We start from the raw sequence: 17652 nt of genomic DNA, 5'->3' as shown, positions 1-17652 counted from the left end.
TTCATCTACCATCTCAAGTTAAATCTTATGTTTAGTAGATATAGATCAATTAAATTTATAATTTTAATGATTGAATTTATTTAAAGTAACTCAATTTTAACTACTGCCACGTTAGGTTGTCTTAAAAATTTATTTTTCCAAACCTTTTCTTTTAAAGCTCAATTAACTCCCAAAGTTTAATTCGTAAATCAATAAATTGGTCAATGCAAAGAAAATATTTTTCTTCTTTCCCTTATCCCTTTTGATGCTTGATTATATTATTTTTTAAAAACTAAAAAAATTCAAAATATGAAAAGAAATTCACATGAACTACGCTTATTATGTAATAAAGAAAATCAAATTCTATGACACCTTTCTTATAAATTCAAATTCTCCTAGCAACACAACATATATGGATTTAATGCTTTGAGGAGAGGCATAAACCTCGTCAAAGTGATTATAACCATGATAATTCGATATATTCTTTAAAATGAACCATAAATATAACTTAAACATAGAGAAAGCAATGCAAGAAAATGTGAAAAAGGTAAAAGCATACATATAATAACAAAATTGAAGTCTACACATTTAGGTAAGAGAGGAGTAGTCGTATGAATATAATGGCATATTCCCCCTTTTACAATAAAAATCCAACTTCAAGTAGGGGAGACCCTTTTCCATATCAATTCACATAGGAATATACTTCCTCGAAGAGAAGGTACCTATATATGGACGTAACTTAGAGGCTTGAATTAGTATACATCAATCAACGTTCGATACAAGTGTTTCTAGAATTAAAATTGACTAACGAAAACCCCCACTCCTTTCTTCTTAATCGGATCAATTCATTATCCAGTTTAGCCTCTATATTTTAAAATTCATTTTGTTTTTTTCCAAACTCGTTTCTAATTGCACATTTCAAGGAATTCACAATTTTCATGAACTTTTCAATAAGACTTTTAATCAAATCAAATTTATTAAAATTTTGATTTTTAAATACTAAATCAAACACGATCTAAATAAAGTCGAATGTTCATTTTTATCTTTACATACATGTTAACATATGTATTTCAAGCACATGTATATAGATACCGCTCATTCAGATGGATTTGTTCAACATGGATAATAGTTTCTCATTCAGATGAAAATGTCGTCTAATCCACTTTACTAGGCAACAAAGTTGACCAAATAAAAATGAAATTGAGTGTGGGAACTCAATTCCTAAATGGATAAAACAGTCCTAAAGATTACAATCGGACGTGCCGAAAGTTAGTCCCACGAATATGCCCAATTGTTATGATTTTTCAGCTTTATGAGGGGATAATAGTTGACCACTGCAGTCAACCATAGTGGTTTCTGTACTGAAAGCATATAAGATGCATGCACATTGACATAGATTGTAAACAAATTCAAAATATTATTGGAAAACGATAAATGAGCATTTGTTACGTGAAACTCGACCAGATTTTGTCGTATATTATCATTTTCTATCTCTTATTTGCATATTTAGGATTCATTTGACAAAGTTTTGAAAAGTTAATCAAAACTGTTTTTGAGATTAAAAAGTTTTCTAAACATGTTTGGATTTTGGAAGTACTTTATTTGGTTAAAAGAGCTTTTAAAGAAAATTGATTTAAGGTAACTTTCTTGATAAGATTTTCTATAAAAATTGAATAAATAAATAAAAGCAATTTTAATTCACAACAGCCAAAGATTTCCTACATGTATAAGCTTCGACGACATGCAAAAATGGTGCCAAAAATTGTATGAAAAGTCACCAATTTTAATTCACAAGGGCCAAAAAGGCCATAAAACGATCGAAAATCTACTACCATGCGGTCACATGGTATACACCAAAATGCCCTTCTAGTCTCTAGCTATGGCCATGCAACCGCATGGGCAAATAGCCTATGCGATTGCATAGGCTTAACTTGCAGCCACCATTCCCATTTTTCATTCCACATTCAATTTGTTGGTTTTGAACAACCATTTCTCAACAAGTACCCCTTGCGCGTATAAAGCGTACATCACTGATCTTCACCTTAGATGGCTGCAAAATAAGTGACAAAGACACAATTTTTAGCAACATTTTTAACGATACAGATTGATTATGAGCAATGAATCAAAATACGATTCAGGGCTTTCTCAATGCTTCCCCTCCCACCACCCTTGGGAATACTACTTTAGAGAAGCATCGTAGGGGTTTAGACTAACTAAAAAGTCCGCACGAGTACCTAAATTATGTAGCCAAGAGGCCGACCCTATATTTGTTAAGGGTGATATTACATGTCTAATAATATATTTATAAGGGTTTGAACCACTCTTTTTAATAAGCTTTACATTTCGAGATGAAGTCTCAATTCTTAATATCATATCAGTGTCTTTTAAACTTAAACGAGCAATTCAATCCAAATAAAGCTCAAATGAACACATGAACTTCGAAATTGTGCTCAAACAAGCCACCATTTTACATGAACATGTTAATGGTAATGTTTATTAAGGTTTGAACTAGTCTTCTTAATAAGGATTCATCTTTTAAGATGAAACTTTATGTCTTAATAATATTCACATTGGTTTTTCTTGGAGTTATAATGCTGATCTGTGATGATGGGATTTTTTGCATCATGGAGAAATAGATCTTTGAAAAAAATGGAAGAAGCTTGGATATGAGGCGAAGCATGGTAGGTTTTGATTCTTGCGCCATTTGTTGTTCCATAAGTGTGCAATTTTTCACAGTCACTCCTTTCACATCTTCCTCATCGGACCTCTTTCCGAGACTACCAATACTGCACATTGTAATAAAATTCATCGACAACTCGAAATAAATCAAAGCAACACAAATTGTGTGTTATTATTCAATTGACCTGATGCTATTTCCAGGGCACAGTTGAATCTAGCAATGAGAATTTTGGAGGTGTCATGTCCAACAGAAATGCAGTCATCGCCAGTTCCAGTGGTTGAATCAGTTATGTTGACATTAGTGGAACTACTAAAGTGGCAGCCATGAGTATTTACGCTCTTTCCGGGGGCAGTAATTCTGATGAATGAGAATGCCACATTGCTACTGTCAGTCACCCCTTACTATGGAAACATTAGCCATTCACAAAGTTGATGTGGTGCATAACCACATTTTTTACCTTCTTAAGTAAAATAGAATGCACCACGACAATAATTATGTTGAGAAAAGTGAAAATGCAACATGACATTAGGTAAACAAGTTATGTTTACCCAGAGGTAAGATACGGAAAGTTATGAGCATTTTGAGCAGATGATAGAAAGTTATACTAGTCTTGATATAGTTATTGCGCGCATAATAAGGGTAAAATCTCACATTGATTTTGTGTAAAAATATTGATTAACGTATAAAGGTTTGAGTGGCTCACATTTGATGGAATCACAAGTGATTTAAAAAAATGAGCAAGTCGATAATATTAAAGTTCAAACGAGTATTTGGATTCCAAGATTGGTGTGTTAAAATGAGACATGTTGCAAGGTATGTTGAAGATAATATCCCTTGCTAGTTAAAAATGATACTTAAAACAATAGGGTGCTCGTTAATCTTCTTAACAGGAATGACCTTTTCGAATAGAACTCAAGCCTTAACAAATGAGAGGTGTACTTAAAACAGGAAGAAGATGGCCATTGTTTTTCTTGCTCACAAACTTCCACACAGCCTTTCTACTACCATTGATAGTTCATCCACCCAGAACTACAAGGCCGTCCATATCGCCGACTGTAATCCATGCTTCAGAAGTGAAAAGACTGAGATTAGTACTTGTCTAAACGTTCATTTCTCTGGTGACAAAGTCTCCACTCGGAACAAGAAGCCGGCATGTCTTATATATTATCTTTAAAGATATCCTATATACATAAAAGTGCAAATTTTACTAGGTACTTGTTTTGAAGTTCGATTCCAAATGGTTTAATATAATATTATCGAATTAGAACCATGTTTACAACTGAATTTAGCACCGCAGTGTGGACATACCGATAACTTGACTAGGATTTAATTGAGCCAAATCTCTTGCCCATTAAAGTGGGGTACTTTTAAGTTTGACCTAGTCAAAGGAGTTAAATTCCACTTTAACTTCCAAAATCATGAATATTATGACATTGGCATCTTGTATGGTAAAAGACAATGATGCCCTTAAATGTTTTGTACAATTACAAAACAATATATTGTTGAAAGGACTATACTACTCTTTTAGTTAATAATTGAAAACCAAACATTTCCCCACTTATAAAAACTTCAAAACGAGCTTCCAACACAGAAAAAACTCTCATCTTTTCATCTGCTTGAACCTCAAAATCTAGAAGAACTTTGGAATATTGAAACTGGAAATTTTTTCACATCAATTACTTCAAATCGGTAAATACATTTACGCATGTTTAATTTCGTTTTAAGTAAATTGGTATACGTTTAAATAGAGAAATTTTATGTCAACATAGATTTTTTTTAACAGAACCTATCAAAAAAATTAAACAGATGTATAACTTACGTTTAAATTACGCATGTTTAATTTCGTTTTTAGAACGGTATTCTCCTACGTTAAACTGGGTAAAGCTTAACAAACAGTCGAAAACAGTCCGACTGCTTGGCTGTTAAACAGCCAAATTGGCTGCAGCTAATTTTTAACGCCTTTTTCTTTCTTATAATTAATATTTGAAGTTGACTAAAACCATTTTCTCATGCAAATATGATAATCCCCGTGTGTTATTTCGGTGATTTTGAATTGAATGAAAATAATCGATGGGAATGGAGATGGACGAGTGAAATACGTGGTTGTATTGCAATTCCCGTAACAGAGAGTACATCATACTTAGAAATGTACCACGATTTGCAAAATAAGCTGAATGTCGATCAATCTCAATACGATATGCAATTGAGATATCTATTTAACAGTTATGGGGATTCATCCATTCCGATGCCACTGATATTCGTTACTAATGATGTTGAATTGAATTATCTATTAGAATTGAATAAAATACATCAGACTCCGACTGTTCTTGGTGTGACTTTAATTACGAAGGATGTTATCGAAGGTGAACGCGAAGATTCAGATAGGGCGGATAACAATGATCGAGGTTTTTGGGAGACAGTGGAGATAGTTCTTGCGGATGATGTGGGTATTCCTGAGACAGTTGCTTCTGATCGTGATGTCGCTGTTACGCGCAGAATTTCGTCGACAGTTGAAGACAATGAGAACATAAACGAGTTTACAAATGAGAATTTGATTGCTTTATCCCGACAGAGACACGAGCCTGGTGGGAGCTCACAGGTTGGAACAAGTGGACCGTCCTCCAATTTTTCCCGTGTGGCTCCCGATGATGAGGACTTGCAGGTCGAGCAACTGTTTGAAATCAAGAAAAATTTGCAAGAAGCTGTGCACCGGCTGGCATTAAAATATAACTTTGAGTTCAAGGTAAAGAAATCAAACAAATCATTGTTGACAGTTGCTTGCGTCGAAGACAGTTGCAATTGGCACTTGAGAGCAACTAAGATGAACACGAATGAGTGCTTCGTAATTCGCAAGTATTTACGGGAACATACTTGTGAAGTGGGAATTCTTCGAAATGATCACAGGCAAGCTCGAGCATGGTTTATTGGTCGACAGATAATGCACAAGTATCAGAATCCACGAACGATCTACAGACCTTTGGACATCATTAACGACGTCCGTCGAGAGTACGGAGTGGTCATGAGCTATCAGAAAGCATGGAAGGTCAAAGAATGTGCGTTGGATGATTTAATGGGATCGGCTGAAGAGTGCTATGCTAAATTGGCTAAGTATTGTCATAACATGGGGACAACTAATATTGGCACGGCATTTTTTATTGAGACGGGGGGCGATAATTGTTTTAAGTATTTTTTCATGGCTCTCGGACAATGTATTCGAGATTTTCGAAATGCAATGCGACCCGTAATTCTAGTTAATGGTACGACTCTGAAAGCTAAATATCAAGGCAAATTAATTATTGCTACATATCAAGATGCCAACATCCAAATTTACCCTATTGCATTCGGTATAGTCGACAACGAGAATGATCTGTCCATGCGTTGGTTCTTTTCTAAACTGAGGGAAGTGATCGGGGAAGTCGAAGACCTTACCTTTGTAACCGATCGAGGACAGTCTATAATAAACGGTATCGCTGAAGTTTTTCCCGAGGCACATCACGGGTATTGCATGTACCATATACAAGGTAATTTGAAGACTAGGTATCGGGGTACAAGCATCGTTTCATTGTTCAGGAGAGCAGCCGAAGCTTACAGTGCTGAAGAGTGTAATAAGTTCTTGCTCGAGATAGGAAGTAAATCATTACCGGCGTTGGAGTATCTGACGAAGATGGGGATCGAACATTGGGCGCGGTCATACTTTCCAGGACGTCGATACAACATGATGACGTCGAATAACGCGGAGTCTCTCAATGCATTGTTTAAGAAGGATCGAGAGTTACCAATTCTCGCAATGATTGAGAACATTCGTAACAAGCTACAACAGTGGTTTCATGACCGACGTGCGGTATCACAGAGTTGCACTAGCGTGTTGGCCCCAGCTCAAGAGGAGAAACTGTTTAAGGCGGCAGAGGTTGCGAGGAAGTTGAATGTGGAAGCACTAGATGAGTTTCGCTTCTCCGTGCAATGTGCACGTAATACGGCATATATGGTGGACTTGACTGATAACACATGCACTTGTACGAGATTTCAGTTGGAGAGTTTTCTATGTGAGCATGCAGTTGCGGTGGCCATGTATCGAGGCTTTGCTGCAAGAACGTTATGCTCTTTGTATTATACGACTGAGTCTTGGAGAACAGCATATGCCGAGACTATATTTCCTCTACCGAATGAAGCCGAGTGGAAAGTTTCCGAGCACATTCTCCCATTTCATAATTTGTTACCACCAGCAGTTGAACCGCGTGATCCTGGACGTCCAAATACATCTAGAATACCATCTACCGAAAAGTTTCCTCGACCGCGTAGGTGTGGCCGGTGCAGAGCCGTAAGGCATACTCGGTAATTTTGTACCAGTCAAATTTCCCTAAATGACGACTAGACAGGTACGTGAAATGAATAATATTTCATTTTACTTTACACTGTTCAATATTTGTTATTTATAAATCTTCCATATTCAATATTTATTCTCTATAAATGGTATTTATAATAATTCATATGAAAAAAACAGTTCCATACTCGGCATACAGGTAAAATAACAAAAAATAATTAAATTTTCAATTTGAATGTTATATACATTGAACACAAATTTACAATTATTTCATAATTACAAAAATAATTAAATTTACAATTGAAATGTTACATATATATAAATGAAATTTATGGGTCAGCATTAAATTCGAACAAATCACATGTTAGCTTCTTTCTCCAGTTTTGTATCCACGATTGGTTGATTTCATCAACCTTATGTCATATACTTAAAAATTCAACGTACTTAATAACAAATATGCCGCATTCGCCGCTGCAATTGAACAAGAATGAATCAGTTTAGTACTGTGTAAATAAAAACTAAATCTGAAAGATAAACACAACAACGTTCAAGCACTTACCTTACGGATTGTCGCGCTGTCGTCGTGTTCCAAATGATCCGCAATCTGTCCTGTATATTTATCCTCGCTCGTCTGGCCATCATAAGAACAATTACAGCCATGGACTCAGGTTTTTCTCCAACTGGCCTTGTGTCAAACATGAATGATCTGGGTCGTACACATATATAGTCGAGTCAGCAAAAAGGATCTCCAGCGTAACATAGTGTTTATTGATGCACGCTGGAATGTACATATGTGTACAACCCTCCCATGATTTTCCCCCGACACTCGGTGACAGTCCTATCACCCACTCGAGCATATATTCTGGCACCGTGTACTCGTTACCCCTAAGTGCGAGCGACTGATACTCTATGGTAACAGCACCCAGGAACTCGATGTTTAATATGACTCGACCATGGACATCAAATGATTTTGAATGTCTTTGAGCTCGATCTCGCAGCAAGTCCATGGCTAAGTCGATGTGCTGCAGCAGGAAACACCAAAAAAGTATGAGTTATTCATTTAATAAACACAAAGTCACATATACATAAAAAACACGAAATGAATATTTCACTTACATCGTCAGCGAGCCAAGCTCCTGCAGTGGTGATATCGTGGAACCACTTGTAAGGGTCCGAGACCGTCCTTTGTCCTATCGTGCGGCTAACTCTGTAAAAAAGAGGGAAATATTAAAATAAGCGTAGACGAGTTAGAGTACAGTGCTTTATTAAAATCATACAATACTTACCCGGAGATAATTCTCCTCCACTCTGTCTCGAACGCTTTCCACTTGGCATTGTGTCCACCTCTCTGAATAAGTTCGGGTACGTCCCATCGATGAACGTCCTCCTCTTAGCCTCAGCCGTGAAGGGGGAAACAACATACTGTGACGGCACTCTCAACCTCTTGCCGACCACCTGCTCCGTCTCATCAACAGCATATCTCTTACCCTCAATCACGTTGGGCGTCCTCTCGACCTCCGGGGCCACCTCCTCCGTCTCCTCCATCGGGGCCTCCCCCTCCGTCGCCACCTCCTCCGCCCCTCCCGTTGGGGCCACCCCCTCCGTCGCCACCTCCTCCGCCCCTCCCGTCGGGGCCACCCCCTCCGTAGTCCCCTCTCCCATCCCCATCGGGGCCACCCCCTCCATAGACAACCACAATGACTCCAATGTCTCATCACGCCAAACATGTGGGTGACCCCCCTCTCCATCACCATCTCTGCCACCCTCTCGATCATGATCTCCGCCATCCCCTCTGTCCCCCCATCGTCTGCCAGCTAAATCTCCTCTAAGCGCCGCTACTGTATCATGAAGGTCGACAACGGAAGACTGTAGTATTCCAACATCATGGAATAGATCGTCAACCCTCCCCGTCAACTCTCGTCCTATATCGTCGACCCTTCCTGTCATATAGTCAACCCTCCCTGCCAGATCGTCGACCCTCCCTGTCAACTCTCGTCCCAGATCATCGACCCTCTCCGTCAAATCTCGTTGTAGCGCGCCGACCTCCTCCGCTATAAATCCAGTCAAACGGGCATACAAATCATCACTGTGCCCCGGAGACACATGGGGGAGGTGTCTGGACGAAGGTGATGCCAATGGCGGCGGTGATGGCCCCGGCGGAGGTGATACCACTAGCGGCGGTGATGCCCTCGACGGAGGTGATGCCAATGGCGGGGACGATACTCTCGACGGAGATGATACCAATGGTGGCGGCGATGCCCTCGGCGGAAGTGATCGTCGATCAGCTGGACCGCCCTCCTACATAAATAAAATGAAAAATTATTCAATAAATTTATATGTCGATCATATTCAATAAATTATATTTCATTCACATACCCAATCTCTGTCCAAGCTCGGATCAGGCATCTCCTCATTTGGGGTGTGCAGAACGCCTAAATCCCGCACAAGACCCCGAGCCTCCTCTTCCATCGATGGCATCAACTCAGGTATGACTTCAAGCTGACATATTGACATTTCAACTATTTAATGATCATGTAAACAAAATTTTAAACTACGTATAATATAAATCACAAATGCATAATACTTACCTGAGGATCGTCGAGGAGGGCCGATAACTGCTTCCCAGTAGGACATCCCTCCGCTCACGATGATCTCCAATGATGCATCTGAGGGCAGCGTGTCTCCCCTCGCTGCGCAAAGTGGGCCCCCAGTACAGGAACTGTCTCATACACCCAAATCTGTAACACATACACTTATTAAGTATTAATGTAATACACTAAAACTTTAACTTTGATTATATTAAACACTTACATGCACCGCTAACAGCAATCCATATGTATCGTATTTACACATCGACCCCCTGATCCTCGAGTGCGATCTGGTGAACACATGTACGGTGTCTTCGTAGCATCTTCGGCCCCACGAATAGTTGTTGAACGCATCGATGTCATCAACAACTTGCAAATGAAAAATGTCGATGGCAGTCTTCTTGTGATGACACCTCATCACACTCGCGAGGATGTAGACCAGCCTAAGCTTCAATCTATCTAGCATATGGTCGCATCCCCTGATCGCGACCATCAAGTCGGGTAGAAGCACCGACCCATGTCCGTGGAAGTACGTCTCATACAGCCTACTGCTTCTCTCCATGGCTGCATCGTCGCCCGTAATCCTCAATCCAGTGATCAATGTAAACTCAAACATCGAGAAACTGACGACCTTGCCCCCGAGGTCGAACTGGAGGGAATCGCCGTCGACTGGCCTCAGAAGCCGACATAGAAGTGCATCAATGATTTGTCCTGAGTACTGCACCTCTCGCAACTGGTACAGTGGCCACAAGAAGGACTGTCGTAGCATATCTCCGTGCTGATCATCGAGCAGCTCCAACACAGCAGTAAAACTCTCAAAACTACTGTTCCAAGTAGCTTTCCCCGACATCCGTCTCAACTCTGCATCTAAATGATACTCCATCTTGCAAAAATTCAAATGTTATAGCATTGAACAAGAAATAACAAAAGAAAGCATAATCTCACAAAATCAAGAGAACCGAACTCTAACTACCATACAATCACAAATATTACATTTAAAAAATATATTTACAAAAAACAACAAATCAAATTAAATGTATTGTCAAAAAATTTAAAGAATATAAATATTGTTTAAATAAATTGAAAAAAATCAAAGATTTTCATAAAAGAACAATAAAAGGAACAAAACAAATTGTTAATTTCGAACAATATTATGTATTCAATTATTAAATTATATAAAAAAGGAAATTATAAAAATTAAATAATTAAATAAAATAATTATTATTTGAAAAATATTTTTACAAACAAAAAATTTCAAATTAAATACATTTTCGAAAAATGTAAAGACTATTTATATTATTTAAATAAATTTGAAAAAATAAATTAAAGATTATTTCAAAAAAAGGAACAACACAAAATTGTTAATTTTAGAATATTTCAATTATTAAATTATATAAAAGACAAATATAAAAATTAAATAAATAATTACTTTACCTTTTTTTAAAATGTAAAGACTATTCATATTATTTAAATAAATTTGAAAAAATAAATTAAAGATTATTTCATAAAAAAAAAAGAATCAACATTGTTAATTTTAGAATATTTCAATTATTAAATTATATAAAAGACAAATATAAAAATTAAATAAATAATTACTTTACCTTTTTTTAAAATGTAAAGACTATTCATATTATTTAAATAAATTTGAAAAAATAAATTAAAGATAATTTCATAAAAAAAAAATAGAATCAACATTGTTAATTTTACAATATTTCAATTATTAAATTATATAAAAGACAAATATAAAAATCAAATAAATTTGAAATAAAAAATTATAGATAATTTCATTAAAAAATTTTGAAAAAATAAATTAAAGATAATTTCATAAAAAAAATAATCAACATTATTAATTTTACAATATTTCAATTATTATATTATATTGACAAATGATAAAAAAATTAAATAAATAAAATAACATAATTACTATTTAATCAAATAAAAAATTTAATTAATTACAAAAATTATAAAAAATTTAAAATTAAATATTTAGTTTGGGCGGTTCGTTAACCGGCCCAGACTACCCAAACTGTTAACAGTCGGTTTATCGACTGTTAACACAGTCGGCGGCCAGAAACCGCCATTCCCGACCACTGAGTTTTAAAAAAAGCCAAAAATTCACATTTTTCACACTCCAGCATGCCCACAATCTAACTACTCATGCTCATGGATCTAATTAAACCAAAATTACTAAGGAAAGTGCTATACCATGAACCGAATGAACTGGAGAAAAGTGATGAAAACTAACTGGTTATTTTATTTTCGGTGTAGATGATGGTCGTTGATTGTGACGTTGGTGTAACTCCGGTGGTCAGTCGGTCGAATTTCTGCACTGGTCGGTGAGAGATTTTCAAATGAAAGGTACAATGGTCTTTTACTATGAAGTTTTTTTTTTAACTTAATTTTTTTTTTAATTCATTTAATGGGTCAAAGGCCAATGTCAAATTTTGCTAAAGTGGAAGAGCCATTTTCGTGTATTTCCTCCACTAAAGTAAATCTTGTATCATGACGGGTCAAGTGTGGTCCTTCATGATCCAATTTACGCTTCTAAACCAGCAAAGATATTGGATTTCATACCTTATTGTTATCCATTTATAAAATCCGTACATGCATCATAAAAAAGATTAAATTCGACCTGCTTGAGGAGGCGTGTTGCAAACACAATTTTAAATAAATAAATTCATCCCCTCTCAAACAAGTCTATGCAAATCACACGATAAGTAATTAGCAATCGAGACGCAAATAATATTAGGTAAAAAAGCAAGTGGGGAGAAAATAATTTTTCAACCGACGCAATACAGCGCTAATGAGTTAATTAAGGAATTATCTGAAAATTCCTCCATCTAATTATCCATAATAATAATAATTAGCATCCCATTACTCCCACAACAAAAAAAATCAAGTGGCTGTTAAATTGGAATAGAACGGAATTTCTGTCGCCGGCAGCCATTGATTTCCCAGTATGAAATTACCAACAGTAAACTGACTCGCTTCAGTTGAACTGTTAATAACTCGGTAACCCGCCCAACGCACTCTCGCAGTCGTATTTGATCCGGGGCCTCTATTCCTATACTCTCCATAATAAAGCGTATCCAGTGCAAAAGTCCCATCCCATTCCAACCAACCCGCCGGTTCCACCAAATCCCCTATATGTGACAGAAGATATACAGTCCTGGAATACTGTTTCCACGGCCGGCCGAGATAGGTTCGGAATGAGGACTGGACAGGAATCAAATCGGAGGCGGCGGCCACTTTGCAATTCAGAATTGATATCCCTGTGTTTTGGTTCGAATCGTCCCTTCCTTGGGCGGTGTATGTGTTCTTCTGTTTGCCGTTAGGTTTTCGCGCGTATAGATTGCTGTTTTGGATAACGACGGCAGCGTTGCCGAAGATGTAGTCGACTGTGCCGTAAATGTCGCACTCACGGTAGAATTGCCGGAAGGAATGGACGTAGAGAGTATCTTGATATCCGACGAAGCTGCATTGGTAGAAGGCGGAGAACTCTGCACTGCTTCTTAGAGCCACTGCTTGGTGTTTGCCCGGCCCGGCGTAGTTCTCAAATGTGATGCCTTTGGCGATGAATCCACTTCCCACCACCGCTGCAAGTTCAAAGGACATGCAGAAACACTAAAAGGTCGTCTAATAATGTCTACCTAACATGCAGAATCAGTAAAAGAGAGTCCAGAACTCACCAACTGTGGAAGATCGGAAAGTAGTCCAGCCATCGGCAACATTCCGGTTCCCTTTTATAAGTGTCTTTCCAATTCCATCTCCTACAAACATGATCATGCTCTTTCTCCTTTCTACTTCAACGTACTCGTAGTACGTTCCGCCCCGAATGTGAATCACAAACCTCTTGTCTCTATTATTCGGCGCTGCACTTAAGGCCTCATTTATCGTCGTAAAATTCCCACTACCATCTTTCGCCACCACCAAATCGAACTGTGTTTGATTCACCGAAGCCCGTAAAAGTGCCCGGTCCTTCCTCTTCAACCAAACTGGGAACCCATTTTTCATCGACCCGTATCCATCAAACAGTTCTGTATTTCTCGAACCCTTCTTTTCCATCTTGATTTTCTTGAGCAAGGCGAGTGAATTACTCAAATGCATGGAGATTTTCTTCAGCCGGCCTTGAATGTACCGGCGAGTATTGTTTTTACTATAAGCAAACCCGTCAAGGCAAGTGTATTGATTCGTCATTGCAGCGCTAAGAAGAGTTTGTATATTTGTATAATGTTTTTCTTCAGAAGAGTTTTCTGCTAGATTGGAAAGTGTAGTTTTTAGCTCAGTCACCGTGTCGGAAAATAGCTCGAGACAATCGTCGAGAGCTCTCCTATCAATGGAATGGTGTTTCTTGAGTTTCCGGCGGAGGTCAGTGGCGTTGGAAGCGCAAACCAGGACCTCCGTCCTGGTGACATTCACAAGGGCAGAGATAACTTCTGGGATAGACTTTTCTTGAAGATCTGGGAATGTAGAGAGTGTAGAGACACATAATTCTGGGTACAATGTGCCTTGACAATGTGTATTCGCTACTTGAATGTGCTTGTGAATGTGTATTGATCTTGAATTAATGTGTTGATTGATTGGGGTGTGCATGTGGGAAATTAGAAGGAAAAGTAGGAACAGAACAAGAGATAAACATGACAAGGAAATGAGCTTGGATTTTGGTCTGAAAATATCGTCCATTTTGGAGTGTTCAAATTTGTGAGGGCTAATGGGGTTGGATTGTTGGGATATTTAAATGAACTGGGTGGGAGTGAATTTTGATCTTATTACAAAATCTATTTGTAAATTTTATTACAAGAGAATGGGACTGGTCAGTATTTATTGGTTCTTACTCGTGGAAGCCTGGATTTTGAATAAATACATATTGTCACATTCATGAACTGGGTTGGTGGTGCTTGGATTTTAATTTTTGTAACAAAAAAAATAAAGATTTGGTTAATTTTTTTAAAATTGAAAATCAACGAGTATTTGAGTATGTGTCGTGAAAAGTTTTGTAATTCTTGTGAAACATAAAGTGACAATGTTTATCCATTGAAAATGTAAGAGAAAGGTATCGGTGCACGATCGAATTACTTAAAGATTTAAGTTTCTTTTGCCAGAGAATTGATATCTTTGTTGACTGATACTCACATGGGAGTGGGGCCATATGAATAAAAAAAAGGCCAAAAAACTCCTCTCCTCCACCCTCCATGACAGTATAGCAGAATTGTTACATAAATAGGCAATCTTTTATCTAATAAATGAACTTGATTGAATTCTGATGTGTTTTTTTTTTAATTTTCCTTACCTTATTGAGCATTGACAGAATATTTGTGGTACATGGACAAGGGCTAGGTTAGGTAGAGGAATTTTGAAGCTATAGCGACCGTTTCTATAGTAAGTAACTAGTGGTATCTTAAAATTTAGGGAGGCTCCACTTTGAGTTCTCTTTTTCGCTTTAACCATCTCACACGGCTCTTATGCAGTAGAATTTTGTTGAATTCTATCAGTCTTAAATCTCTTTCTTTTCTTTTTTTTATCGCTAAATGTAAAATTATATTAATCAAAAACTTCATATATAAGTACACCAAACATTCCTAGGCAAACAACAATCAAGAAACATATGCTAATACTCCGGACATATCCAAGGCTAACAAAATGAGAAGATGTACAGACAATACGATCTATGAACCCAATGCTAAAGTCTCAAAGTGAATCAAAACGTACGGATACAAATAAAACATATCTTTGTATGTGTGTTTTGATTTGTCTTACAATGCTATCCAAGTGAGTCTAATATCATCAAAACCCCTTATATTCCTCACCATCCATATGTGGTATTAGGTGGAAGCAAATGCAATTTTCTTAGTCTTACTTTGCCAAGAAGTACATCAAACCTCCTTCTTGATCCATTTCAAAGCACTAGATATTGTGGTCATCAATCTTCTAATCCTCAACCAATCTTTAATGCTCGCCCACGTAGGCGTGGATGAAGATAAAGAGCACTGAAAGAAATAAATGCTTTCCTGTTTCCATACGTGACTCACAAAAAACACAATTCCTGTAAAATATGGCAGCCTATCTTCCGTGAGTAGTTTCCCCTGGGCACTTAGCCATAGAATAAAGGAATGTTTTGTTAAAAGTTTTGGGCTGCCTCGCTAAATCTTGTTTGTTGGGCCATTTTATGCTGGGCCAATTTTGCAACCGGGTTGCTGATTAATTAGATGAAAACACGTTTTTTATACAACACGACTTTAGCCTCTTTTCTGGGATGAGAATCAGTTGCACACGTGGCTTCATTCCAGCCCTTGATCTTGACCATTGGTGTGGACAGATATATATATTTGACCTTGGCCCTGTTCATACGGAGAAGTAGTTTTCATTTTCTTTGTTCTCCGTCTCTTCACTTTTCTGAGTGAAAAGTTAGGGTTTGTTCTGTAATCTAAAATTAATCTTTGTGATTGATAGTTGATGTTCTTAGTGGTAATCCCTGATTGCTTAGTGCGAGATATAGAAAGATCAATTGAGTGAGGATTTTTCAACAAAAAGAGGCGAGAGAAAAATCGAAGAAATCAAACATTTCTTCGTACATTTGTAAACTGATTCTTGGTTGATGTTAGTGGATCTTTGAGCTAAATCCCTTAGTGGATGCTCAACGGGTGACTAGGTCTACGACCGAACATCCGGGCCCTTTCGAGGGCAAAAACATATACTGTGTTCTTGTTCTTTAGATTCTGTAATTTTTTAAATGTTCTTTACTCAAATTAGATCAAACCATAAGGTTTCAAAAATAACAGTGGTATCAGAGCATTTTTTTGAAACCGTGTGTTTTTGATTTCATTTTTTTGTAAAATTCCTTTTTTCAAGAAACCCTAGTTCTTGGCATATATAAAATTTTTTTTAAAAGAACTTCAGATCTGTAAATTCTTCTTTAAAGATTAAGATCCGATATTTACAAAGGTATATACTATGGAATAAACCTTCGATTCAACTATAGGTTGGATCTACTATTGGTTCTTGATAGTTTCTGTTGGATCTGTTGTTTATTAAAGGAGATCCGTTCACTGTTACCGTTTTTCTGAAATTTCTGAGTTGACTCAGAACTGAGTTTTGTCTGAGTGGTTTGACTCGAACTGTGTTTGGCGAGTTGAGTTGACTCGCTCCGATTTGGCTGAGTTCACACCGAGTTTTAGTAACTCACTGGTTCCTTCCACTCATTCTCAAAGACGAACTACTCTCCTGGTATCTTGATGATGTCTCTCTACTGAAACTTTAAAGTTTCAGTGTATGGTATATTTCTGAACCCTCTTATCGATTTACATTTGGTTCTTGTTAATCTTGGAACTGGTCATTAAGGTAAGTGATCCTCCACGACTTACCTTTGTGCAAGATCTCTCTGAAGGTCTGGGAATCTGAGGGAGCAGTGGGTTTGAAAGGGTCACCACTCCTTAGACCTCTTTCAAACTAATATTAGACTATTCTGAAAATTGTATCATTAAAGCAGAATATCTGTATTCTCGTGTTTAGTTCAGAAATTCATTTACCTGTAAATCACATTATCTACCTGAATCATCCACACACTATACTGCATATTATCTTTGCATGCTATTATGCTGTAGTTGCTACTATGTCCACTTCATATAAGTTAGATATAGAAACATGGAATGGCACTGGAGACTTTGCTCTCTGGCGCCAGAAAATGAGAGCCCTGTTACTGCAGCAAAGATGTGCTGCAGCCCTTGATGGGACATGGGCTGCTGAAATAAGTGCATATAGGAGGAAAGAACTAGATGATACTGCATGGAGTACCATTTTTCTTCATTTGTCTGATAGTGTGATTAGGAAAGTAGAAGCCACTACTTCTGCAGAAGCCACTACCTCTGCAGAAGCCACTACTTCTGCAGAAGCAAACTCTGCTGAGACCTTGTGGACTAAACTAGGAACACTCTACTAAATCCATGCCCAATAAGTGTTATCTTCTAAGGCAATTCTACAACTTTAGATTTGATCCCTCTTCTGGCCTAGAAGAAAACCTTGATAAATTCACTAAACTGATTCAGGATCTAGACAACTGTGATGAGAAGATCTCTAGTGACCAACAA

The 17652-nt window shown here is 37.4% G+C and overlaps 1 protein-coding gene and 1 pseudogene across 1 annotated transcript; both read right to left on the bottom strand.

Annotated features, from left to right (window-relative positions):
- Positions 1-2534: 2534 nt before the first annotated feature.
- On the bottom strand, positions 2535-7679 carry LOC111375966 (annotated as a pseudogene).
- A 4770-nt stretch (positions 7680-12449) lies between these two features.
- LOC111375956 (pectinesterase-like) lies at positions 12450-14234 on the bottom strand. The gene is made up of 2 exons (XM_022998880.1): positions 13258-14234; positions 12450-13164 (listed from the first exon to the last, which is right to left on the bottom strand). The coding sequence occupies exons 1-2, from the start codon at positions 14159-14161 to the stop codon at positions 12464-12466; spliced, it is 1605 nt and encodes a 534-aa protein (XP_022854648.1). The 5' UTR covers positions 14162-14234; the 3' UTR covers positions 12450-12463.
- Between the last annotated feature and the right edge of the window lie 3418 nt (positions 14235-17652).

This window comes from Olea europaea, unplaced genomic scaffold (genome assembly GCF_002742605.1).
Source record: "Olea europaea var. sylvestris unplaced genomic scaffold, O_europaea_v1 scaffold1435, whole genome shotgun sequence".
NCBI classification, from domain to species: Eukaryota; Viridiplantae; Streptophyta; class Magnoliopsida; order Lamiales; family Oleaceae; genus Olea; species Olea europaea.
This window is presented reverse-complemented; position numbering and strand designations above follow the sequence as displayed.

Bases quoted from the DNA above. Each gene is read 5' to 3' on its own strand.
- LOC111375956 (XM_022998880.1), bottom strand. From the start codon at position 14,161: ATGCACACCCCAATCAATCAACACATTAATTCAAGATCAATACACATT. The intron at 13,165-13,257 runs GTGAGTTCTGGA...TTGAACTTGCAG, and splicing joins TTTCCGATCTTCCACAGTTG to CGGTGGTGGGAAGTGGATTC.